The sequence below is a fragment of the Typha latifolia genome, chromosome 5, assembly GCF_019914945.1.
Source record: "Typha latifolia isolate L0001 chromosome 5, TyphaL0001v2, whole genome shotgun sequence".
In the NCBI taxonomy this organism is placed as follows: domain Eukaryota; kingdom Viridiplantae; phylum Streptophyta; class Magnoliopsida; order Poales; family Typhaceae; genus Typha; species Typha latifolia.
Window position 1 is genome coordinate 1,079,907 of NC_133090.1, and position 25,544 is coordinate 1,105,450.

Sequence of the window (25,544 nt, forward strand, 5' to 3'; positions counted from 1 at the left end):
CACTCTTTTGCTTTTCAATTGCAAAATTTCATTTTCTAGTATACGAAATGGAAACATTCATCAAGATTCCAACCAAGTAGCCCATGCATCCAATCAAAACAAGTAAAACTAAGCAATTACCTCTCAAAAATTCACAAAGAGAGTAGCAGTAATCATTACCTACATCATTTGTGCTAAGTTGGGGGAAATCCACCAGCACTGGCGCACGTCGCGACTATAGTCTTTAAGCGGCAGCTTATCCAATCCATAGACCTTCGCCGGGCATTCCGTCGCCAAGCTAAATCTCGCAACATTCTCGCTCGTCACCATCTTCCCATTCACCTCCTTCTCGTACTCGAAGATGTAGTAGATGTGATTCCCATGGAACTCGGGGAATTCTCTCGCGTCGATGCAAAGAGACTGCCCTACTCCGACGAACAAGGCGTAGTCTCCGATCCCTTGGACACGTTTCGCCGACGCTTGCGGGTTGTTCCGCTCGAGTTCGAGCCTGTAGACATTGAAGATGGCGGCGTCGGGGGGAAAGCTGCTGGCGAGATCCCTGGTGACGATGAGCATATCCCCGGCCGGCGTCCCGACGAGGTAGGTGAGGTCGGATTCCGGAACCCCGGCGAGGGAGTAGGCCTTCACGACCGACGACAAGTGGAAGTCGAAGACGATCATGCGGCGGTTGTCGGAGCTGATGGCGTACAGCAGCCGGTCTTGAGACTGGTGGTTGACGTCGCGGCAGACGAAATCTAGGAAGGGGTTACGTAGCGGGGTCCAAGATCTGGTCCTCCTTCGGCAGTAGAAGAACTGTTCGTTGAAATGCGCGAGGGAGATGAAGGCGACAAAGTTCGGATCATGGATGGGGTCGGAAGAGAGGACGGCTAATTTGACGACTTCTTTGCGTCCGACGTCGATGGTGGACTGGATTAGGAAGGCAGTTTGGGCGGTGCGCTGGGTGGAGAGGAATTGGCTGGGGATGGTGTCGAGATTGGGGAGGCGGATCTCGGCCCGTGTGATGGGGTTGAAGAGGGAGACAGTGGGGGAGAGGTCGAGGAGGAAGAGCCAGCCGCGGGAGGAGCCGAAGCAGTGGGCGTGGTGGGTGGTCTCCAAGGTGAGGAGTTGCCGGACGGTTAGGGCGGCGAGGTTGAAGTAAGGGCCGGTGTAGATGGTGCTCGGGAGCATCAAAAATGGGGGCTGGAGAGGGAGGTGGACGCGGGGGGTGACGTCCTTGTCCCACCGCTTGCAGACGAGGCGGGCGCGGAGGTAGTCGAGGGCGTCGTGGTGGTGGAGGACGATGGCGGCGACGAGCTCCTTGGGGAGGACGTACCAAGTACCTTTCTTGGTCATCTTTTCGAGATCTTCTTGTTTTCGTGGGGAGAAGACGAGGGAGGAGAGGAGGGTTTAAAAGGTTTATGAGAAGGAGATGACGTGGATAACGGCTTCTAACGAACTTTGGTGGGACGGTGGACAGCTTGGCGGGGAAGGGCAGTTGTGAGTTAAAATAGAATTTTGGAATCTCGAGGGGGTGAATCAGAAAATAAACTGCAAGGGCCGAGCTAGTAACTGGCCCATCTAACTCTTATATTAACTGCAGCCCGCTCGCAAACTCGTTCGTTTCGAATTGAGGAGGGAAACGTAGACGAAGAATCGAGAAATCTCCGATGGGTCCGGAGACTTGAGAGCACTAGCGAGCTCATCCCCGCGCCGCCCAAATGGCGAACCTCTCCAGCCTAATCCAAGAGCTTCGCGAGCGCATCGCCGCCGCCTCCTCCTCCTCCTCCTCCTCGGGCGCTGTATCCGGTGAAGATCCCCTCGAGACCAAGTTCCGCACCGTCCTCCCCAACCTCCTCCACGCCTACGTCCTCCCTTCCTCCACTGGTACTCATCTCTTCTCACCTCCTTGCTTGGTTTGAAACCCTAATCCGAGAAAGCAATTGTCTTCCTTAGCCAACGAGAGGGAGGTCACCGCGGTCCTCAAGCTGCTATCCCACACCGCCCGCAACTTCCCCGGCGTATTTTTCCACGGCCGCGCCGCCGCCGTCCTCCCCGTCATCGGACGCGTCCTCCCCTTCCTCGCCGAGCCTGCCTTCCGGTCCGTTTCCCTGCAAACCCTAACCCTAATTAGTCATCCTTTGCCTTTAATTGTTTCTCTGGCGCTAAGCTATATATTACCCCTTTTTCGCCTTGCAGTTCCCGCCATAGTGTGATTTTTGAGACGATTTCGTCTCTTCTCTCACTTCTTCGCACGGGAGAGCGGGAAGCCTACCGCCAGTTCTTCTTGGACGCCATGGTGGCCGTAGAAGGTTATTTTCCTGTCCTTTTTCTATAATTCTGAAATATAATATTTTTCCCTCGCTGATTCATTGGTTCATGCACAGATATTTTATATGTGGCATCGGTCCATGCAAACAAGATGAATGCAGTACCTTCCGGTAGAGTGTCGATCACCTGTTTGTGTGAGTCATTTTCTGGGATTGCAGATTCACCTGTTATTTTTAGTGAGCTCCCGGCCTGTTGCCGCCCCACGAATAGCCCAGGTGTTTTGGTTGATCTGACTGGTGATATAAGATGGCTGCCTTTTGCTGCATCGGTGGTTAAGCTTTTGAGCAAGTGTTTAACAGAAGGGACGCTTTATGTGGAAGGGCTTGTCAATGTTTCATTTGTTTCTGCTGCTTGTTCTCTTTTGTGCTATGGTGATGCAGCTTTGCACATGGTGGGTGGGTTGATGTTTTCTTGCAGAGCCTTATGTTAATGTTTTTTTTATTGCTATTTTGTATATTTGTGTTCTATCTTGGGTCTCTCCTTTACGCCCTAGTGCTTTCTGTCACGCAATAGGCTTGTTTTGACTTTGCACGCATCACTGCAACATTGATAGATGCAGACATGCTTCCAATTGAAAATATTATACGTTCAATTGGATGCATATTGGAGCAACATAATGAAGAAACTTCTGATTTCAGGTATGCTATGTGCAGTATTCTTTTTCAGCCCCCCCCCCCCCCCCTTTTTTTTTCTCCCACCCCCTTTTTGTAATGTGGATTGTCTTTCATTGTCCTTTGATAGTTTGATATATCAAAGTTATAGTTTACCTATTGCCTATTATATGGATTGGGAGAAAATTGGTTTATTCACTTTGTGAGAGAGACTAATTTAGTCGTCCTGTTGATAGCTCCATCAGAAATTAATAAAACTTTTGTGTGCTTATGTTGAGAGAACTCCTAGAGAGTTACTATTGAAGTAGATTCTCAAGAAATGGATTGTTTGTATTGTTCTAAGTTGTATTAAATCTGTATATATCTCCATCTTGGACACCTACTTTTATCACTTAGAGCATCTCCAATGGTGGTTCCATATTTGGAGCCCAAATATGGAGCTAAAAATGGAGCAAGAGCCCGGTGCACTCCAACGCCCCAGGCTCCATATATACTAAAATAATAATATAATATATATTATTATATTAGCTATTTTAAATTACTTAATAGGTCATCTTAGCGTTATTATTTTTTAATAAAAAATATATGGTTAGAAAACTCTCATTGAGATCTTTAAAATAAGACTAATATTTAATAGTTTCATAAGTAATTTTAAATTACTAGTTTTTTAATTAAACGCATCGAAATTACATTATACGAAATAAATATCGAAATAAGCATTACATGTCATTAACTAAAAATATCAAAATTATATTACATAAAATAAGCAGAAATTAACCAAACATAATAAAAATAATAGATGTTTAATATTCTGATAAGTCATCTCCGTAGCCATCAGTTCCGGTTCCGTAGCCACCGATTCTAGTTCCGTAGACACCGGTTTCAGTTCCGATTTCATTTTTAATGTATTTCATATTTGATGTATTTCATATCTAATGTATTTTAATATTTAATATTACATTGGGAATAATTTTGAGTAATTATATTTTAGGACACATAATTTATTAGACTCATTTTTATAAATAATAAAAAAATTTAAATTTAAAATTTAAATTAACTCAAAAATAATTTAATATTAGACTCATTTTAAAGGTCTCGATGAGACCTTTTCAATGGTATTATTTTTGTTAAAAACCGATTAGTAAAACTAATTATATACTCAGTTTAACTAACTAAATTATTTAATAAAAGATATAAATAAAATTTAAATTATTGAATATAATAATTATTAGGTAATTTTGGTATTTTAAAATGTTGAAATGACAAATGGAGCCGGGCTCCATTTTCATGGTGGGGCTCCAAATTTGGAGCCCCACTATTGCTAGCTTCAAATTTGGAGCTAGTTTAAGAGCTCTATTGGAGCTCAATCGGGCTCCAAATTTAGATTTTGGAGCCCGGTTGGAGTTGCTCTTATTAGTTATCCCTCCTTAACTGTCAATTTGACTTATATTGCTCACTAGTTAGGGTTTTTTCTTATTGCATTAGTTGTTTATTTTCATTAAAATAAAATTCCTGTAGATCGCGTTCGAACGCCTGCATTAGGTTCATAAACACAGAGAACACAAAATGTGCGTTCGAACACGGTCGGGCACGTTCGAACGCCTGCATCGTGTTTGCACATACAGAGAACGACTTTTGTGTGTTCGAACGCAATCGGGTGCGTTCGAACGCGATCGACGAAAATATTCTAGAATTAGGGTTAATAATTGTATTTTGGCTTGTTAGCTAGCCTCTATAAAGGTGTGCATGGCAGCCAAAATCATTATGATATTAGATTATTGATTTTCTTGCCTCCTATCTTCTCTTTATTCGCTTTACCCTAATCTTTCTCCTCCCTCTTCACCAACTTACCACATTTATTGTTGGCAAGGTTTCTTCTAACTTCTAATCTCCCCCGTCTGTCGAGTCCTCCCTCTTCTTTGAGATCTCGACCACTTCTTTCCTTTCGTCTTTATCCCTTAAACAACATCACCTATTTACCCTCATCTCCATTATCATTCATAATTCTAACATCCACACCACCCGTCACCACCACAATTATCCGCAATATATCGTATTTTTTTCTTAGTTTCAGTTCGAATCTGCGAAGGGCGTAAATGCGAAAAATGTAGATCAGGGAGTTACGGATCGATTCTACTTGGTTTCGTAATTTTTTGATCGCGGGAGAATATTTTTCCTCGGTTGCGCGAACTATTTCTTGCAATAAATTCAGATCTTGAAAGAATCATTCCATAGCCCTTTCATCTTCATCATTCTACGTAGTTAATTTTAATTATGAATGAATATATTTAGTTATATTATGTGTTGAATAATACTTTGACAATTATTATATCTTTAATAAAATGGATCATTTACAAAAATAATCTAAAGAGAAAAATTTTAATGTAAGTTTTTGTATATATATTTAAACCAAAATTAAAAATTGACGTGCCAAAGATCTATAAACATCTTTAAATATCCTAAATTTTTTTTTATGTTAAAGACGTATTCAGTGGCATGCAAAGGTGTGTGGAGGGCATGCTATGATGTGCAAATGGTGGCACGGAACGACACGTGTCTTTGACACGGCTAGCATTGGTGCCATTCTTGAGGGGTGATTTAATAGCCACTTTAATTTCTATAGTTGTCAAGAAGATGACCACAATAGTAAACTAGATATATCTTTTTTAATGCATGTGATAAGTATGGATCTAAAGTAACTCTTGGGTAATTGAGTGTGCATGTATTTTCATTGTTCAAACTTGATCCATTTTCTCTAAGATCTTTAAGTTTAGAAAAAGGACCTTGCATGACTTTACTAGGATGTTCTAGGCATGTGTGCACTGTTATTGGATTTCATGTTTTTATTCTCAAGAAACTATTATTGTCAATTAAGTTATAAATCAACGTACCTGTACGTTCGTGCACACATGTCGTTAATTTTGTACTTTGTAGTACTACTCAATACGAATAAGTTTTTCCTCCTTGCCTAACTTTACAGTTGAAATGGTCTTCAATTTTGTAACTATATATGCTTGAACATGCCATGTGTTGCATAGCATGATTTTTAAATTAAACATGAGAAATAAGCAATGTTTGCTTTATGTAATATCTTTTTTCCAAGGCTTCTAGCTAGAAATTTTGGGATTCTTGAGGATGTCACCAAGATAGAATATTCTAACCAACAATGGCCGTGCCGATCGGCATGATAGAATATTCTAACCAACAATGGCCGTGCTGATCAGCATGATAGAATATTCTAACCAACAATGGTTGTGCCAACTGGCATGAGGCATGCCGGTCGGCACTTACTGTGCTGACGATGTACCGACACGTGGCATGAAGGATGCTGCACGACACCCCGCTTAGTTGCTTCACTGCTTGCCATCGATCTTGTTGCGCTGATCATCGCTCGCCAAGTTGTCGTCACCACCGACCACTGCCTGATCTCGCATCCCTCGCACCCTCATCAGGTGCCCTAGCTCGAGTAGGAAGAAAGAGTGAGAGAGAGGGTCGAGTCAGGTCAGTTGATTAAAAACTTAAGTTGTGGACCTGTGACGGCGATGGCGAGCGATGAAGGGTGAATGTGAGTAGTCCCTTATCTTTTTTTCTCTCTCTCTCTTGCGGCACGATCGGCAAGTTCGTGCCTATGACACGAACATCCTTGATTATAACGACTAGGTGGAGGGTCTCTAAAGCAAGATGTTTTTGACTTCATAGAAGGCTGTTAAGAGTTATGTTATGTCTTTCTTGGAGAAGTTTCAATGTCATTGAAATGCTTGAGTCTTTACCAATGAGATATAGGCTTTTTACTTTGTTTAATACACAATTGCATCTTGATTTGAAGATTAGCAAGAGTGACACATTTATTTGCTAATCTGTTGGTCTACATGCTCTGTTATTGGAGTTGCAATTGGTAGCTACAGTAGGAATTAAATCAACATAAAACGTATACGATAAGAGGTGTAAGAATGATATCCATCTAAAGGAAATAGGGAAGGGTGAAAAGATATGCATGGAAATGAATTGAGCTTAAAAGTCTGGACCCTACTTATCTTTTTTGTGTTGCTCGCCTAGTTTCCTTCTATGCTAAGAATGGATCTTCGCATGGCTTTTAAAGGTATGCTACAACTTGATAGACACCCATTCGATTGATGATCCGAAGGTGTGACGATTTATACGAGCCTAATAATAAACTTGGGTATGAGATCCAATCTCCAAGGCAGAAGCTAGGTGTATCACGAATCTTCGAGGTTAATGTAGTCCTTTGGATTCGGTGGTCAGATTGACGAACGGTTTTTGAGATATGATAGATTTAGGATGGAGCACTAATCTATCGGAGCGGATGGTAAAAAGGGAAAGCCGAGTGGTATGATGGTGAATTGGCTTAAGATGGAGGTACGAGGGTGGCGATGGTAGTAATGGAAGTTAGGTAAGTCGATAGTAGGGTGAAGGAGAGAGGAGGGAAGAGGTGGACCATCACCTAGGGGCAGGTGGTGCCAGCTAGTCAAAAGGGAAGGGACCTAGGTCGACCTAGGGTGGATGGCCAAGGTGAGAGGAAAGAACAACGAAGAAGATTGGAAGATAGGAGACGATTCAATAATTCTAATGTGACTAACTAACTGTGCGTCACATATATTTATAAATGGTTCCATGGCTTGACTAGACTTGACATTTGGATCGAATAGGCTCAAGTTCGACTGCCCAACATAATAAAAAATACTTAAAGAAAATACCTAGATTTGAGATCCTCACCGTCGGACGTTTGAAAATCTGTAAGGCCGTTCGAACGCCTTTAACCCCTTTCTGCTATTGCTTGGAAGGCCATTTGAACACCTTAAATCTCTTTCTGCTCTTGGGGATTCGCATTCGAACGCTTTTAACCCCTTTCTGCTCTTGCCCGGAAGGCTGTTTGAACACCTTAAAGGCCGTTCGGACGCCTAATTCCGAGAGTGATACTGCTGACTGCTGGAGCCCTTATTTCTTCTTAAATAACTTTAAAAGAATCTAAAGCTGAATTGTATCACAACCTTGTAATGTATGATGTGATTCCACAAGTTGTTGCTGGAATAGATATTAATCACTAATTGTTTTTCATGTGTATGATATACTAACTCTCTTCTTTGCAGAAATGCAGTTTATGACTCTTCAATTGGCACATGTCTTCATGCACTGCATTCGTCTTGTCAGGATTATGTTGTAGAATCCACAGCTAATGATATCGTTAATGTTTTTTCAAGATCATTGCAGAACACCGAGAGTCCTGATCTTCAGGTGAAAATTTATATCCAATGATATTCCACTGGAGTTCTTGAGGTCTAGGGAAAAAAAATTTCATAGATACTGTTTGCTGTCTTACTGCAGGTAGCATTGTGTAGTGCCTACAAGCGAATAGCTGACCTCTGCCCTCCACATATATGGAAGCCAGAAATCCTTGTGAAGATGCTGTGCTTTCGAAAACCTTGTTTCCCATTGATTGAATGCATTCAAGTGGCTATCAGCACTTCTGGTCCTGACAGTTTTAATGATGCTGATAATGACGATATATGTATCTTTTTGGCAAGTGATGAGGAAGTTGACTTGCCCAAAGTTGGTCAAAAGAGAATTGCCCAGAGAAAAGAAAATGTTCTCTCTAAGCGACAAAAGAAAAATGAAACAAGAGCATTTCTTGGTGATCCACATGTAGATGGCAAACTTACTGATATGCTGACATGTGAACAAGACAAAGAATATGCAGATGACTTTCGGCAATTACTTACTTCATTTGTTGGGTTTCTGAAGCCTGTCTATGACAATGCTTTCCCAATGAGGCCAGAAATTGCTATACAGGCTCTTAGCCTGCTATCCATTGCATGTTCTAATTATCCCGATACCATATTCTCTATGACTATTTTTCAGCAAGTTGTGTCCTGGGTACCTTGGATTTGCAAGCAGGTTTGCAGAAAATCTTTAAAAGACATAGCAGTACTTATTTAACTTAAGAGCTCGTTTGTTCTTCATTCAGCAATCTTTTCTGATTAGTTGGTATTATACAGGCAAAGGAAATAGGTTCACTTTCTTTTGACTTATCCCTATATCTTGAAGCTGTTCACAGCATATTGTTTCTTCAAGGTGAGGTCCGAGCCTAGTATTATTGGCTTCACTTACCTACTCAGAACATTTTTGTGAGACAATTTCCTTTTCGTGATTCTATAGACGTTAAGAGCTGATAAACGAGCAGTTTTTCGTTCTAATTCACATTTTAGCACATTAATCTATTCTTGAAATGCTGCAAAATCATTACTGAAGTGACATGAGCTATCAATCATTTTCTCAACATAATGATATGGAATCCTGTACCTTTAAGGCTTTAACATTCTCAGAGAAAGAATTTTTTGGCTATCCTGCCATACAAGTACCTGAGGAAGCTGTGTCCGTGTTTTTGGCAAATCAGTTACTAAACTGGAAATACACAACATTCCCAATACTTTTTAGTTGCTTTTAGGATTTTTCTTGCAAGCTGTCATGCAAGATGATGATGAGAGCTCTTTAGCTTTTCAATTCAGCCCGATGTGAACGTGCTTGGTCTTAGATTGGGTTGAAGTCATAGCAAGGTACTCATAGGTTAAACTGTGGCTGGATTGAATCCTTTGCGATGGAAATGCCCTTGCCTAGTTGACTAAACTATTGGGCCCTGTTTGGTTCTCAGTTAAGGGAAAATCTAAAGTAAGTATTCTAATTTCTTACTCTTAAAATTATACTTCTATTCGAGAGTAAGGTAATTTGATGTTTAGTTGTAGACTAGAATAATGGTATAGTAATTACATTTAATGTGATATAAAGTTTAGGTAAAAGTACAAATAAGAAGTGAAAATTAATTCAAATTTCGTCCATTTGACCAATAAATTTAAGTTTAAGTGTTCTCATTTCTTGTAGGTATGCAATGCAAACTTGAGTAAGAAATGAGATTGGTGAGTGGTAGAAGAGGAGAGGATTTTTTAAAATAATTTTAAAATAATTGGGCTTTTGTGTGAAATAATTTGAACAATATTTCTAATGTAGAGTAGGAACATTTTGATATTTTGTTACAAATCTAGAGTAGTGTTCCTTAATCTAGAATAAGGAAAAAGATAATCTAGAACCAAGGGGGCTAATGAAATGTTAAGTGAGTAACATAGTAGGAAGAAAATGTGCAAAAAATTCCTTTTTGACTGTCAATTGATTGCATTACTACAATCTGGATTTTCATGGTGATTTTCTTTTCCAGCACAGATAGTTTTCTTTAGCTTGTTGTTGTTGTTGGTATCTATGCATTGATCTTTCTGCGCCTATTGCATATTGATTGTTGGATGTAGTTATTTGCATAAGGATGTAAGGTTTATGTCTTTATGCATCTACCTCACTGATAGTATGCCTATAGGCTAGGTCCTTTTTAGTTTTGATTGCGTACTTTGATTTACTCTTGATGGTTCAGTATTATTTATGAACTTTTCTTGTTTTGCAGGTTTTCTTCATACAGACATGAAATTCTTTAGAGATGACAGTTGCTTGAATGATGCAGACAGCATGAAGTTTGTTTATCCACAATATGCTGATCTTATCTATTTGCTAAAACTGACATGGGATATCCAGTATCTTAAAGCTCAAGTTTGTCCCGTTTGGAAGGTAAAATGCCTGTCTATGCAAGTTTTTGCCAAGGTCGGTAGTAGACTAAATCCTGAATGCGATCTTGAAGTGTTGGACTTGGCTATCCATGATGAAGCCGAAGAAGTTCAAAATGAAGCCTTTATATCGTTACCTATAATCATCTTGTACTCAGGCCCTAGTCTGCTTGGAAACGTGTACCAACGACTGGAGTAAGTGGATTAGATATTTAGTTTTTGATCATGTGGTTCCCTGTCTTTGGTTAACTTAAAATAGATAAATTTTACTATAGGAATATGTTTCTGTTCTTTTAGTCATATATGGACTGCACAATTAATTTTCTATGCTTATCTATTTTAGTTTTCCAAGTAAATGTTACATTGTGATTTGAAACAAAGTTCGTCGGATGAGCTGATCTAGATCCATGACTGGGATTGACCAGGATCACTTGGTTTTGATCAAACCGGGCCAGATCTATTATGGATCTGACACGGATCCGACCCGGAGACATTAATTATTGATGTTCCCAGGTTCTTTCATTTTTTCTCTTTACTCTTTTCTTCTCTCTCTCTCATTTACTCCTTTCTTCTTTTATTATTCTCTCACTTTCTAACGGAGAGATCTAGTTCCAACAAACTTTGGCGACGCAAATCTCACTCAGTGAACTCTAACGAACTATGGTTCATTAAGTATTCATTATTTGGAACAATTACATGATTCATATATCGGTTATTATCCTCCTCAATATTTTTAATATCCTCAGTATCCTCAGACATAAGATCCACATATTGATTATTATTTTTCTCAGATTTAATAAGATTCATTTGATATAAATAATATAATGCAATCACTTTTTGAAGCACCAGACCCTAGACATTATTATTTTCAAACTTATGATGATTATGATGATGACCACAGGGATTTACAAGAGCCGATTTGGTATTTATCGAATTTTGACTTTTGAGTAAGTTAATACTTTTAAATTATTATTATTTTTTTATTTTTTTATCATATTTTCTAAATTTTCAGAAATTTTTATGTATTTTAAATAATAGTTAGAATTTAACGTAATTAAAAAAATTATATTCAATCCGAGCGACTAATACGACCAGTCCGACAGATACTTATCATTTTTTCGGAATGCCAATCTCGATCCCGATCCCGATCCTGATTTTTCAAACTTTGATTTGAAATATAGAAATATGGAGAAGCAGAAGTCTCAGATGAAGTTTCATAGACCGCATATAAATCTAGAATGTACAATTTGGAGTTCTCCATTCAATCAAAGAAAGCATCTGTTAGAACTAGTGGATATCCTTGTGTGAATGAAATATGGCAGAATGAAATCAATCTAAAACTGTCCTTTTGTTTTAGAAACTTGTGCATGTATAATCTGTGCACCCCCACCCCCACCCACCCCACCCACCCCACCAACAAATTTTGGTGGTACAACCTTTCTTTTCTGATTGCATCGATTCTTAACAGAACAAACCTTGTCTTGGCTAGTATTCTTAATCAAGTTAGTACGCTAAAAGGTTATTAACTTATTATCATGAGAGATCTTGAAAAGTAAGAATGCATAGAATGTGTAAGCCATCTTTAGCTTTGGTGAATTTATGGATATGCTGACCATTTTGATCATATTTGCGGGTGCAAGAAACTCATTACCTTGAAGACCTCTATTGAACGGTCAAGACTGCTTCCTGATCCAGCAAAAGTTATTTCATGCTGTGAATCCAGCAAAGGATTGTCACTGTTCTGCGTTTTGAAAGCAACTTTCTTTTTTGAAATGACCTAAGCTTGGTCTAGAAAAATATTGCATTAGTACATACATATAGGACCTCCCAATTTCAGACAACTTTCTTACCCTCATTTTGCCGTTTCTTTTTTCAGGTCTGTGTGTAGATATAGAAGTAAGCAAGTTGGAAAAAACATCATAATTTCTCTTGGCTTCATATTGTGCTTAAGTGGATCCTTTGTAAGTACTGAAGGACAGGACATAAGTCCTTGTAAGTTGTTCTTGGGCAATCACCGCGAAAGACAAATCCAGACATTGGATGTTCTGTTACTAGGATTCTGGTGTCCTCAGTGTGACAAGAGAGCTCTGCATAAGAAGGAGCAATATTCTAATGTTGTCTACATGCCTAAGTTGCAAAATGACAAGGTTGGTGGAGTTAACTTTGCTAAGCTGCAATCTCTGTTTTTTAAGTTCCTTTACGAGGAGACGTCAGAAGAGCTTGCTGTTTCCTGTGTACAAGTTTTACCACGAATTCTCAGACATGCTGATCGAGGTGTTCTGCTTGAGACAAGAGTTCAATGGACTGGATGTATTGATCTTCTTCTCCTCCACGAAGTAAAGGCCGTTAGGGAAGCATTTTCTGCTGAGATAATTTGCTTCCTTGAAGATCGCGTTATGGATGCTTTGTTTATGGATAGGCAGGCATGCAGCAAAACCAAAGAACAGAAGTTCTTGGACAAAATAAAACATGCTCTGGCAGGAACTGAGGATCCTCAGATCCTGCTAACACTTCTTGAATCAACTGCTAACATTATAAATGCTAGTGACATTCATGGGCAGCTATTTTTTTGCTCGTTTATTATTTTAGTTGATATGCTTGATTGTCAAAATCAGATTGTAAGAATGACAGCATTGAGGTTAATTCACAGGTCTTGTTCGTCTTTCAAAGGAGGATTTGAAATCATCCTCTCCAGGTATTTACATTTCCGAAATGAGTTATATGAGTATCTGTCTGCTAGACTTGTTAGTCGCCCAGATATGATCAGAGAATTTGCTGAGGCTGTTGTTGGAATCAAGACTGAAGAACTTGTCAGAAGAATGGTTCCTTTTGTGATACCAAAGCTTGTTATTTCACACAAGAATAATGATCAAGCAATCATCACTTTGCATGAATTAGCAAACCACCTAAACTCTGAGGTGGTACCACTAATTGTGAATTGGCTTCCGAAGGTGCTTGCTTTTGCTCTCCTTCATGAAGATAGTCAGGATCTGTCCTCTGTTTTAGAATTTTATCGCAATGAAACAGGATCTGATAACAGAGAAATATTTGCAGCTGCTTTACCAGCATTACTTGATGAACTTATATGTTTTCATGGGGAAGCAGATATAGATGAGACTAATAGGAGGTAATGCTTTCTCTACATCACCAAACTTACTTTCAGTCATAGTTTTAGCAAATTAAGTCAGAGCACCATCAATATGGGTTTTAATACCTTTTCTTTTTCAGGACTGTCAGAGTTCCTATGATGATTCGGGAGGTTGCTAGAATCTTGACAGGTTCTGATGACCTCCCTGTGTTTTTGAAGAACCATTTTGTTGGTCTTCTCAATGGCATTGACAGGAAAATGCTTCATGCTGATGATCTCAGTTTGCAGAAACAAGCATTACAGCGTATAAAGAAGTTGATTGAGATGATGGGTCCTTATCTTAGTACACATGTGCCTAAGATTATGGTCCTATTGATGTATGCCATTGATAAAGAAGCATTGCAGGTGGATGGTCATAATTTATTGCACTTTTTTATAAAACAACTAGCTGAGATTTCACCTTCCAGTATAAAGCATGTGATGCCACAAGTAGTAGCTGCCTTTATTCCATCCTTGGAACAATGCAAAGAAGGTCCTTCTATACACTTAAATAAAATTGTTGAAATTCTTGAAGATCTTGTCATTAAGAATTGCTTACTATTGAAGCAACATATCAGGGAGTTACCACTGTTGCCTAGTATTCCACCTTTATCAGAAGTGAACAAAGTTATACAAGAGGCAAGGGGACTAAAGACTCTGCCAGACCAACTGCAAGATGCTGTTGACGGTCTTAATCATGAGAGCTTGAATGTAAGATATATGGTGGCCTGCGAATTAAGTAAATTGTTGAATGTGAAAAGAGAAGATGTTACTGCTCTGATTACTGGGGAAGATATTGCAGGTTTGGATATCATAAGCTCATTAATTACAGCCTTACTTAGAGGATGTGCAGAGGAATCAAGGACTGTCGTTGGCCAGAGATTGAAATTAGTCTGCGCAGATTGTTTGGGAGCAGTTGGTGCTGTGGACCCTGCTAAATTTAAGGGAGTTTCTTCTGAGCGTTTTAAGATCAAATGTTCAGATGATGATCTTATTTTTGAGTTGATTCACAAGCATCTTGCAAGGGCATTCAGAGCTGCTTCTGATACAGTTGTGCAGGATTCAGCTGCCTTGGCTATTCAAGAACTTCTAAAGTTGGCAGGTTGCCAAGCATCAGTTAATGAAAATATTGGCAAAGAGCCTCTAGAGATACTTGATGATGGAAGTATTGGAAGTCGCAGTGAGATAAATAAGAGGGGCCAGAGGCTGTGGGGTCGTTTTTCTGACTATGTTAAGGAAATTATTGCTCCGTGTTTGACCTCAAGATTCCAACTTCCCAGTGTGACTGATTCTGCCATGGTTGGTCCAATATATCGCCCAGCTATGTCATTTAGAAGATGGATATACTTTTGGATAAAAAAACTGACTGCACATGCCACCGGTCCCCGTTCCAGCATTTTTACTGCATGTCGTGGTATAGTAAGACATGACATGCCAACAGCCATTTACCTCTTACCATATTTAGTCCTGAATGCTGTTTGTCATGGAACTCTAGAGGCACGACAGAGCATAACCGAGGAGATCTTGTCTGTTCTTGATGCTGCAGCTTCAGAGAATAGTGGAGCTACTGTTCATGGAATTACTGGTGGCCAGAGCGAAGTTTGCATCCAAGCTGTTTTTACTCTTCTCGATAATCTGGGTCAATGGGTTGATGATCTCAAACAAGAAATTGCTCTCTCCCAGTGTTTTCAGACTGCAGTCTCAAAACCAGTAGTTAAAGTAAAAGGTGAAAATGAAACTATTACCAATGCAAATCAGCTACTTGTGCAGTGCAGTAATGTTACCGAGCTGTTGGCTGCCATTCCTAAAGTCACCCTTGCTAAGGCCTCATTCAGATGTCAGGCTCATGCTCGTGCTTTAATGTACTACGAATCACATGTCCGGGAGAAGTCAGGTTCCTTCAATCCAGCTGCAGAAACAAGTGGCACATTTTCAGATGATGATATATCATTTCTGATGGAAATTTACAGTGGTTTGGATGAGCCTGATGGCCTGTCTGGTTTAGCAAATCTGCGTAAATCATCCAGTCTGCAAGATCAACTTCTCATTAATGAAAAAGCAGGTAACTGGGCACAGGTACTGACATTCTGTGAACAGGCCTTGCAGATGGAGTCCTATTCTATTCAGAGGCATTCAGATGTTCTCAACTGCTTGCTTAACATGTGCCACCTTCAGGCCATGATAACACATGTGGATGGTTTGATCTGCAGGATACCTCAATATAGAAAGGCTTGGTGCATGCAAGGAGTACAAGCAGCTTGGAGATTAGGGAGATGGGATCTGATGGATGAATACATCTCTGGTGCTGATAATGAAGGCTTTTCATGCAGCAATTCTGAGATCATTGCTTCATTTGACATGGGGCTTGCTAAGATATTTCAGGCGATGATGAAGAAAGACCAGTTTAAGGTTGCTGAGAAAATTGCCCAATCAAAACAGGCATTACTTGTACCTTTAACAGCAGCAGGCATGGACTCTTATATGCGTGCATATCCGTATGTAGTAAAGCTTCATATGCTATGTGAGTTAGAAGATTTTAATGCTTTACTTGGTGATGAATCATTTCTTGAGAAGTCATTCAGTCCCGATGATCCAAAACTTGTAAAAGTAATGAAGGACTGGGAAAATCGTCTCAATCTTACACAACCATCGTTATGGGCACGGGAGCCGTTGCTTGCTTTCCGCAGGTTAGTCTACAGCCTCAGCAGTATGAGTGCTCAAGTTGGAAACTGCTGGCTTCAATATGCAAAGCTTTGCCGTTCTGCTGGCCATTCTGAAACAGCTCACCGTGTGATACTAGAAGCACATGCTACTGGTGCTCCAAATGTTCACATGGAGAAGGCTAAACTTCTCTGGAGTACGAGAAAGTCTGATTGTGCTATAGCTGAACTTCAGCAATCTCTTCTCAACATGCCCGCTGAAGTGTTGGGGGCTGCTGTTATTTCATCACTTTCTAGTCTCTCCCTTGCATTGCCAAATGCACCTCTTTCTGCCACGCAGGCATCAAAAGAGAACTTAGATGTAGCTAAAACTATTCTCCTGTATACAAGATGGATTCACTACACAGGTCAAAAGCAGAAGGAAGACATCATATGTCTTTATTCTAGAGTTAGAGAGCTGCAGCCCAAATGGGAAAAAGGTTACTTTTTCATGGCAAAGTACTGTGATGATCTGCTTGTTGATGCTCGAAAGCGGCAGGAAGATATTCTTGCTATGCAGTCTGGATATGCATTAAAACAGATCTCTGCTAGTTCCAGTAGCTCTTTAAATCCTTCAACTGAAGAGAAGCCTTGGTGGTCTTATCTTCCGGATGCTTTGCTGTTCTATGCAAAGGGACTTCATAAAGGGCACAAGAATCTTTTCCAGGCACTGCCTAGATTGCTAACTCTCTGGTTTGAATTTGGAAGCATATATCATAAAGATGGATCGTCTTCCAATAAGACTATGAAAGCTGTTCATACAAGGGTAGGATTTCACTCTTAAAACTTACCGGTGTTTCCCAATTTATATGAAGAGTATTTAACCAGTTTAAATAATTCCTTTTAGGTCTTGAGCATCATGCGTGGTTGCCTAAAGGATCTGCCAACGTATCAATGGCTTACAGTATTATCCCAATTGATCTCCCGTATCTGCCATCAAAATGAAGAAATTGTCAGGATTGTCAAACATATTATTACATCCGTTCTACAGCAGTACCCACAGCAGGCTCTTTGGATGATGGCTGCTGTATCTAAATCAACAGTTGCTGCGAGGCGTGATGCTGCTGCTGAGATAATACAAGCGGCGAGAAAGGGTTCCCGTCATGGGAGTGATAACAACACTCTGTTTATCCAATTTGCTAGCCTTATAGATCATTTGATTAAGCTGTGTTTTCATCCAGGGCAGCCAAAAGCGAGGAAAATAAATATCTCAACTGAGTTCAGTGCCTTAAAGAGAATGATGCCACTAGGAATTATTTTGCCAGTCCAACAAGCTTTAACTATTACATTACCCCCTTATGATGCAAGTCTATCAGAGCCTCCTACTTTGCATGCTTTCTCAGTTTCTGAGCATGCCACGATATCTGGGATAGCTGATGAGGCTGAGATCCTTTCATCTCTCCAGAAACCGAAAAAGGTGAATACATTTGCTGTCTCCCATTGAAATTTGGTCACATACAATTTTTTACAATAAAAGTTTAATGCTATCAATTTGGTCATAGAGTAAATGTGATGCAATTAATACAAACTTGTTTCAGAAGGATGCAATGTGGGGAATGTGATTTCTGTAACATCAAATTGATCATGGATATAATCTTTGGTTAAAACTTTTTGCCATATTAGATGAATAGTCATCTTAATGTGCATATGTATTAAAACTCTCATGTAACTATGAATGGTGGAGTATTAAAAATATAAGCAATTGAACAAATCAAGGTTTTTCTTTTTGTGCAACAAATTACATGCTCGTATGATGTATTTTGCAGTACAGTACATGGTATTGTAGATCCTAAGCGTATGTCTCTTCTATTAGAATCTTTATGGTTCCTTTTTCATATAAAATGATCACCTGGAGTGTGAGCTTATCTGTTTTTGATCTCACATAGAGTCTGAGTTGTGAATTGATTTGTGTGGAGTTTAAATGATTTCTAATTATGATTTATATGAAGAAGATATAATGATACATACATCTACTCTGTAGTAAGATGATGCTTTTTTGTATTTGTCATTTAAATATTGACAGCCTATTAAATTTTGGAACTTCAGGTTGTTTTTATTGGAAGTGATGGAATTGCTTGTCCATTTCTATGCAAGCCAAAAGATGACCTGAGGAAAGATGCACGAATGATGGAGTTTACTGCTATGATCAACCGTCTTTTATCCAAATTCCCTGAGAGCCGCAGAAGAAAGCTTTACATCCGAACCTTTGCTGTGGTCCCACTTACAGAAGATTGTGGAATGGTAGAATGGGTGCCAAACACTCGTGGACTTAGGCACATTCTTCAGGATATCTACATTGCCTGTGGAAAGTTTGACAGACAGAAGACAAATCCATTGATCAAGAGGATATATGATCAGTACCAGGGTAAAATTCCTGAAGATGAGATGTTAAAATCTAAAATCCTTCCAATGTTCCCTCCTGTTTTTCACAGATGGTTCTTGACTTCATTCTCTGAACCAGCTGCTTGGTTCCGAGCAAGGTTGGCATATGCACAGACTACGGCTGTCTGGTCCATGGTTGGGCACATAGTAGGGCTGGGTGACAGACATGGCGAGAACATTCTGTTTGATTCGACAAATGGTGATTGTGTTCATGTGGATTTCAGTTGCTTATTTGATAAAGGCTTGGTATTAGACAAGCCTGAGTTGGTGCCTTTTAGGCTTACTCAGGTGAGAAAACAGATCCCTTTCCGACATTTTGTTTACGCCATCAAATTTCTTTTTTGATTATCCAAAAATAGGTATATATTCTACTTTAGGCAACTAGATACCCGTTTATGTGACTTAAAAATAATGCATCAGATATGCATTTTGTATGCATTCGGTGAGATGCACAGTTGCACACAAACTATGGCTTAGGCAAACCTCAAATCTGAAGGAATTTGATGCAGAAACTATCAGGACTGACTGAAACTGCAAATTTGGAACTTGAGGGCTCTTATTTTTTTATTTCCTTCTGTTTTTTTCCTTCTTTTTATTTCTTTCCTTCTTGATACTCTGCTATGATTAAGAAATCTATTTTCTGCATGCTAACTCACGGCAGAATATGATTGATGGATTGGGCATCACGGGATATGAGGGTGTCTTTCTGAAGGTATGTGAGATCACTCTTTCAGTGCTAAGAGCACATAGGGAGACTCTCATGAGTGTTCTTGAAACTTTTATCCATGACCCACTTGTGGAGTGGACCAAATCTCACAAGTCCAGTGGAGTTGAAGTTCAAAATCCTCATGCACAGGTCTGAATAATCCTTCTTTAAATTGAAAGCATTTCTATGATCTTGAACATTTATCTAATTGGAATTAAATTAGGTGCTCTTATCTTCTGAAATGCGATATGTATATCTTATCTGTACATGTTACAGAGGGCTATCAGCAATATCAAAGCAAGGCTGCAAGGAGTGGTCGTTGGTGTTGCAGCAGCACCTTCTTTACCATTAGCTGTTGAAGGACAGGTGCGGCGTCTGATAGCTGAAGCTGTATCACACAAAAATCTAGGGAAGATGTATATATGGTGGATGGCATGGTTTTAGTTCTACTTCAGCCATCCTTGCAAATTTTTTTCTTTTGTTTTTTGGACTTGGCTCTACATTTCTCTAGTGGCATATAAGAGTATGAATCAGGGAATGACAGTCATCACAAGAATTTTGCTTTTGACCTTGTAGATGTCAAGAGTTGTACCTTGAACAGATATATAGTGTTATACTGAATATGGTAGAAAACCAATGCAGTGTATTCAGAGTTGTATTGCATTAGTCGGAGAGGAGATAAACGAGAAATTATATATTTTTTTTCAGGTAAATCATCTATATCTGAGCAATCTAAGTGAATTATTTTTATATGAACAGCCTGTCCTAATTATTTCTGCTGGTATTCTTGAATGCCAGGTTTCCAGCGCGATCCACAGGAGCAAAACTCATCCAGGCAATCCAACAACTAACTGTCAAGTTGATGTTGTATACTGTGTTTTCTTATTCCCCTAGGGAAACTGTTTCGATTTATTATGCTGAAGTAAACAAATCCAAAATGGCTGAGCTCTTTTCAGTCTGAACAATTTGGTCCCCTATGTCCTTAATCCCCTAACCACCTCAATAGGATACCTGATGTTGATAAAGAATTGGGCTTCTTCAGACTTGTGGTTCACTGGTTCCCCAACCTTGCTCTTCCTTGTACTTATTTTCTTAAATATTATGATAATGTTCTTCCTTGATGGTGGAAATCCTTGATGGTCTATGCCTTATGGTGGATATGAAAACAGAGGCGCTCATTTATGCACGGCGAGAAGGCTCTGCCTAGCGGCAAGTTGGCTAAGCTCATTTCATGGCAGGCAAGAGAGTTTCTATTGACCTGGCGATTTAAAGCCCAAGAGCAAGAGATAGAGAGGGCAAATTATAGAAAAGCTGTGGATCAATACAGTACTCAAGGGCATCTTTTGGTAGGGACTACTCTTTTACCGTGAACAGATATAAGGACTACTCTTCAAGAGCAGTTATTATAGGTAAATCATCTTTATCTGATCAATCCAAATGAGTTGCTGTTATCTAAACAGTTTGGCTCCTGCCCGTCCTAATTATTTCTGTTGGTATTTTTGAATGCCAGGTTTCCACCGTGATCCACGGGAGCAAAACTTGTACAGCCATGCAAACCATCAAGTTTATGTCTTATACTGTGTTCTTATTGTGGAAACTGTTTCGAATTATTATGTTGAAGTAAACAAATCCCTGGCTTGGCTCTTCTCAATCTGTGAACAGTTTGATTCCTTGTCCTAAATCCCTAACCACCTCAATGAGATACCTGACATTGATAAAGAATTGGACTTCTTCCAACTTACGGTTCCCCAACCTTGATCACCCTTGTATTTGTTTTTGTAAATACTATGATAATGTTCTACTGTTCTTCCTTGATCGTGGAAATCAATGATTTTCTATGCCTTATGTTGGGTATGAAAACAGAGGTGATCATTTATGCACGACAAGGTTCTGCGTAACAGCGAGTTGGCTAAAGCGCATTTCACAGGTCAGAGAGTCCCTATTGTTGTTGGAAATTAAAGCTAAAGATCAAGAGAAAGAAAAGCTGAGAGTCAAAACTATATTCAAGTGGATGCATCTTTTGGTAAGGACTACTCTTTTACCTGAACAGATATAAGAACTACTCTTCACGAGCTATTTCTTTAGGTAAATCATCGTCTGAGCAATCCAAATAAGTTACTGTTGTCTGTACAGTTTGGTTCCTACCCGCCCTAATTATTTCTGTTGGTATTCTTGAATGCCAGGCTTCCACCGCGATCCACGGGAGCAAAACTCGTACAGGCATGCAAACCAACAAGGTCATGTCTTATACTGTGTTCTTATTCCATTCTGGAAACTGCTTCGAATTATTATGCTGAGGTAAACAAATCTCTGTTGGCTCTTCTCATTCTGTGAACAGTTTGGTCCCGTCTACCCTTAATCCCCTAACTACCTCAATAGGATACCTGATGGTTGATAAAGAATTAAACTTGTTCCTACTTCTGGTCCCCCTATTTTGTTCAACTTTGGATTCTTCTTTTCTTAAATTCTATGATATTGTTCTCCCACAATGGTAGAAATCATTGATTTTCTATCACTTTATGTGTAAATGAAAATAGAGTTGCTCATTTATGCATGAGGAAACTTCTTTGCCCAGCGACGTGGCTAATCTCATTATATGGCAGGCAAGAGTTTCTATATCGTGGTAAAAGAAAAAGCTGTGGATCAAAACTATGTTCAAGTGGATGTATCTTTTGATCATAGCAGTCAAAGTTGTAGTTCCTGCTGGTGAGTTCCTGTGGACTGCAAGGGGACTGGTAGCTCCGTATTAGAAGCCGAACTGCTCGCCGTATTCCATGCTTTGAATGAAGCTAAACTTCAGGGCTTACGGAAACCATGATCACTTCATCTGGAGCAGACTCTAATAAGAGAAATATGGTGGAAAGCTATTGATTTTGATGCAGTTTTGTGCGTGCTTTTATTCCTAGACCTAACAATAAACAAGCTGATAACTTGGCCAGGGCTGTGCTCACATCAGTTAGGGACGCCCTGTATACCTAATATTGATCTAAGGTTGGTCAAGTTTGCTCAGTGTTTTCTTAGCCATTTTGTCTTTATAACTCCAAGAAAAGGATAAAGAATCAAAAAATTGCACCAATAGAAAATTCTTGCATCTTGGTGCCGTTATATTTTACGTTCTCTTTCGTATCCGAAGCAAAGAAAGTGAATAATAAGAAGAAAAAAAAGACAGAATTATATGATTTGGATACGTGCCTAGATTTATATGATTTGAATAATAATAAGAATCTTTTCTTTTGCCTAAGTTAAGGCGAGTCTTTTTTTAAAAAAAAAAAAAAACTATTTTTATATTTTGCTGTTCTTGAAGATGAATAGGGTTACATCGTATTTATCTACCGAAATCCCGAGCTATTCCGCGTAGGCAAACGTTAGCTTTGAGAAATATGAGCCACTCTTTCCAACATTTTCTAGCGACGTTATAACCAAAAAAAGGAAAAAATAAAAAGGCGAGCTTTGCTTGTATGACTAGAAAGACATCTAACAAATGTCTTGGCTTAGTATATACCTAAAAGAACTTGGGCATGGCTGACTCATTCATGTAGCCTAAATTAGAGGTGATGAGGGTCTAAGATAGCTTGGATATTCTAATATAGGGAAAATTGAGGGATTAGGTATGTTCTTTCTACCTGCCTCTTAGCCTCAAGCCAGTGAATAAGACAACTGTTCCCAGATCTTCCATGGGCTAAATCTCTTTTTAACATATAAAACAGACACAGGAAAGAGAAAGGGGGGGGAGGGTACAGAGTCTCAATCAGTCCCCACATCCCTGTCTAATTTAGTGTTAGAATAAGCTGGAACAAGAATGAATTGGAGAGATATAATAAGAATGTACTCACTCCAATCCCAGTAGAAAGCAAACTGAGGAATTCTCTCGACTTTGATCTGATTCAGGATGATCATCATATCCACTGGCCAATGAGATCCAACATATTATTCCCACTGTGGTCCAGTAAAGCTTGTTTAGTGATATTTTAAATCATACATCTAAATTTCAGAGTCAGAGGTCCTAACTTTCTCATATTGTTATCTAAAATTCTAATTCTCTTTTAGCAACACAATTCCATTTCTTTTCCCTTGTGATGAGATTACTTGTACTCATATCAAAATCAAAGAGAAGTATTAACGTTTCACTCCAGATGTGGACTAACACTCTTTAAAGTAGCACTGGTTAGTTACATTCAATTGTTTGCAGACTAATTCTGGGCATACAACCCCATGTAATTAACATATCCAACTCCAAGTTGTTCTCTTTTTTCGTTTGTAAGGTGAAGAACACCTTCACACTAATGGTCAGCTTAAACAACAGAAGAGAAATAAACAAAGACAAGTTCTTCACCTCCCTAGCTTCTCAAATTTTATCCTCTACAAACACCTGCCTCCATAGCCTGCATTCCTGAACAGTGCCTGCTTCATCTCCTCAGCACTTATGACTGCCCTCTGCTGGACGTCCTAATGACCAACAAAATTGATAGATATCAATCTCAGACATATAAAAAAAAAAAGGCTTCAAGTAGTACTACTTGATAGGCACTAAAAAGAGTGCATGTCCTCTTAATTACCTCAGAGCAAGAAGCCTGCATTCCAAAGTCATTGAAGCAACTCACAACACATTGCTGGATCTCTAGCCCTAGAGCTTCAAGAGTGTTCACAGTCGAAAGCAGCAATCCGGGCTTCGCGGAACAGCATATCTCTACTCTAGTATCTCCTTCTCTCCTCTCAACTTCAAACTGTGGATTGGATTGTATTTCGATTCACAAATGAGACTAGTAGCTAATAAGCATATATATATATATATATATATATATATATATATAGATCCAAGAATGGAACTAGTACTGGTACTACTACTACCTTTGGAGAGTTCCTAACCAATACATCACTTGGGCTCAACTCTCTAAAGATGTTCAATAAATTTGGGTGCTCAGATTCCACTCCCATCTCTTCCTGCAATCTCTTGATCCTCTCCAATAGCTCCTTCATGTAATCAATGGTGTCTCCAAGTATAGAAGTCCGATCCATCTAAACTCGTAACATAGCATAGACACATACATATTTGAGGAAAAGAACAAAATCTTTGCTAATCTTTGGAAAAAAGAGAGACGGGTAATCTTGTTGCATATTCTGATACCTTGCTAATCTTAGGAACAACGGATCTGAGCATGGAGAGGCGATCATTAAGCCGCTTCCTCCGCCGCCGCTCCGCCATGAGATTCTTCGACGGCGCCCCCTCGACCTTCTTCTTCTTCCTCTCGACTCGAACTCCCATACCGAACACCATGGGCGGAGCATCCACAGTCTGGCCCATCTCCACCTTGCAAACGCTCTGCCCCTCCCCTGCCACGCTCCTCTGATCCCCGTGGACCAAGTTCAGCTCGCCGTCGTCCATGGCGGAGCAATTCGAGGAGAGCCCACCTCCAAACGGGCAGTAAACGTCACTCAGGCAATCGAAGTTGGGCTCCGCTGAGACCTGCATGAGATTACCTTCGCATGCACCCATGTAACTCGTCGGAACGCCGCCACCACTTTGGTGGTTCTCCTGGAACGAGTCCACTAAGCTCCCCTCGCTTGTGAAGAGCTCTCCCATGCCATTAGGGAGCGCCTCCCACGTCTCCCTCCTCAGTGCAAGAAGCTCCTCTAAGAACCCAAGCTCATCAAGCTCCATTCTCTGCAAGCTTAAACCACAACTAGTGCTGCTAAGTGGAGTCCTCTCGAGTTATATATACAAAGCCTTCGAGAGACAATTATTCCTTGTAATTAATGCATCTACTGCACATATATGATATATCTATATCTCTAAATCTACAAATTTAGCAATAAGGGAGAGAGAGTAGGCTAAGATTGGAAGGGAATCTCCTTTTGGTGGGGGAGCCATTTCTAGTCATTTTCACGGAAATCTGTGATCATAGGGTTGGAATTATTTAATGGGTTGTTTGTCCCACAAGTGTGTCGGAAACGAAAAGGATGGGAAATGGTACAGACACTGTTTGTCTGCTTCTTTCCATTATGTGTATTATTTGTTATTAACATCCTATCCACATAATATGGTTTAAATTATTTTTTTTCAAAAAAAAAAAAAGAAGAAGAGTATAAATGTAT

The 25,544-nt window shown here is 39.7% G+C and overlaps 3 protein-coding genes across 3 annotated transcripts; 1 reads left to right on the forward strand and 2 right to left on the reverse strand.

Annotated features, from left to right (window-relative positions):
• Window positions 1-159: 159 nt before the first annotated feature.
• Window positions 160-1,332, reverse strand: LOC140788401 (uncharacterized). Its single transcript, XM_073137648.1, has one exon. The coding sequence runs from the start codon at window positions 1,330-1,332 to the stop codon at window positions 160-162; it is 1,173 nt and encodes a 390-aa protein (XP_072993749.1).
• A 243-nt stretch (window positions 1,333-1,575) lies between these two features.
• Window positions 1,576-21,263, forward strand: LOC140788484 (serine/threonine-protein kinase ATR). The gene is made up of 17 exons (XM_073137743.1): window positions 1,576-1,863; window positions 1,933-2,077; window positions 2,176-2,288; window positions 2,364-2,698; window positions 2,821-2,945; window positions 8,027-8,171; window positions 8,262-8,831; window positions 8,933-9,008; window positions 10,381-10,732; window positions 12,414-13,664; window positions 13,766-17,129; window positions 17,211-17,780; window positions 18,410-19,033; window positions 19,407-19,601; window positions 19,728-20,159; window positions 20,250-20,860; window positions 20,962-21,263. Exons 1-15 carry the CDS (start codon window positions 1,698-1,700, stop codon window positions 19,893-19,895), a joined length of 8,199 nt encoding a protein of 2,732 aa, XP_072993844.1. The 5' UTR covers window positions 1,576-1,697; the 3' UTR covers window positions 19,896-20,159; window positions 20,250-20,860; window positions 20,962-21,263.
• Window positions 21,264-23,587: 2,324 nt separating this feature from the next.
• LOC140788486 (transcription factor BHLH3-like) lies at window positions 23,588-25,263 on the reverse strand. The gene is made up of 4 exons (XM_073137747.1): window positions 24,577-25,263; window positions 24,300-24,467; window positions 24,008-24,175; window positions 23,588-23,897 (listed from the first exon to the last, which is right to left on the reverse strand). Exons 1-4 carry the CDS (start codon window positions 25,108-25,110, stop codon window positions 23,811-23,813), a joined length of 957 nt encoding a protein of 318 aa, XP_072993848.1. The 5' UTR covers window positions 25,111-25,263; the 3' UTR covers window positions 23,588-23,810.
• Window positions 25,264-25,544: the final 281 nt, after the last annotated feature.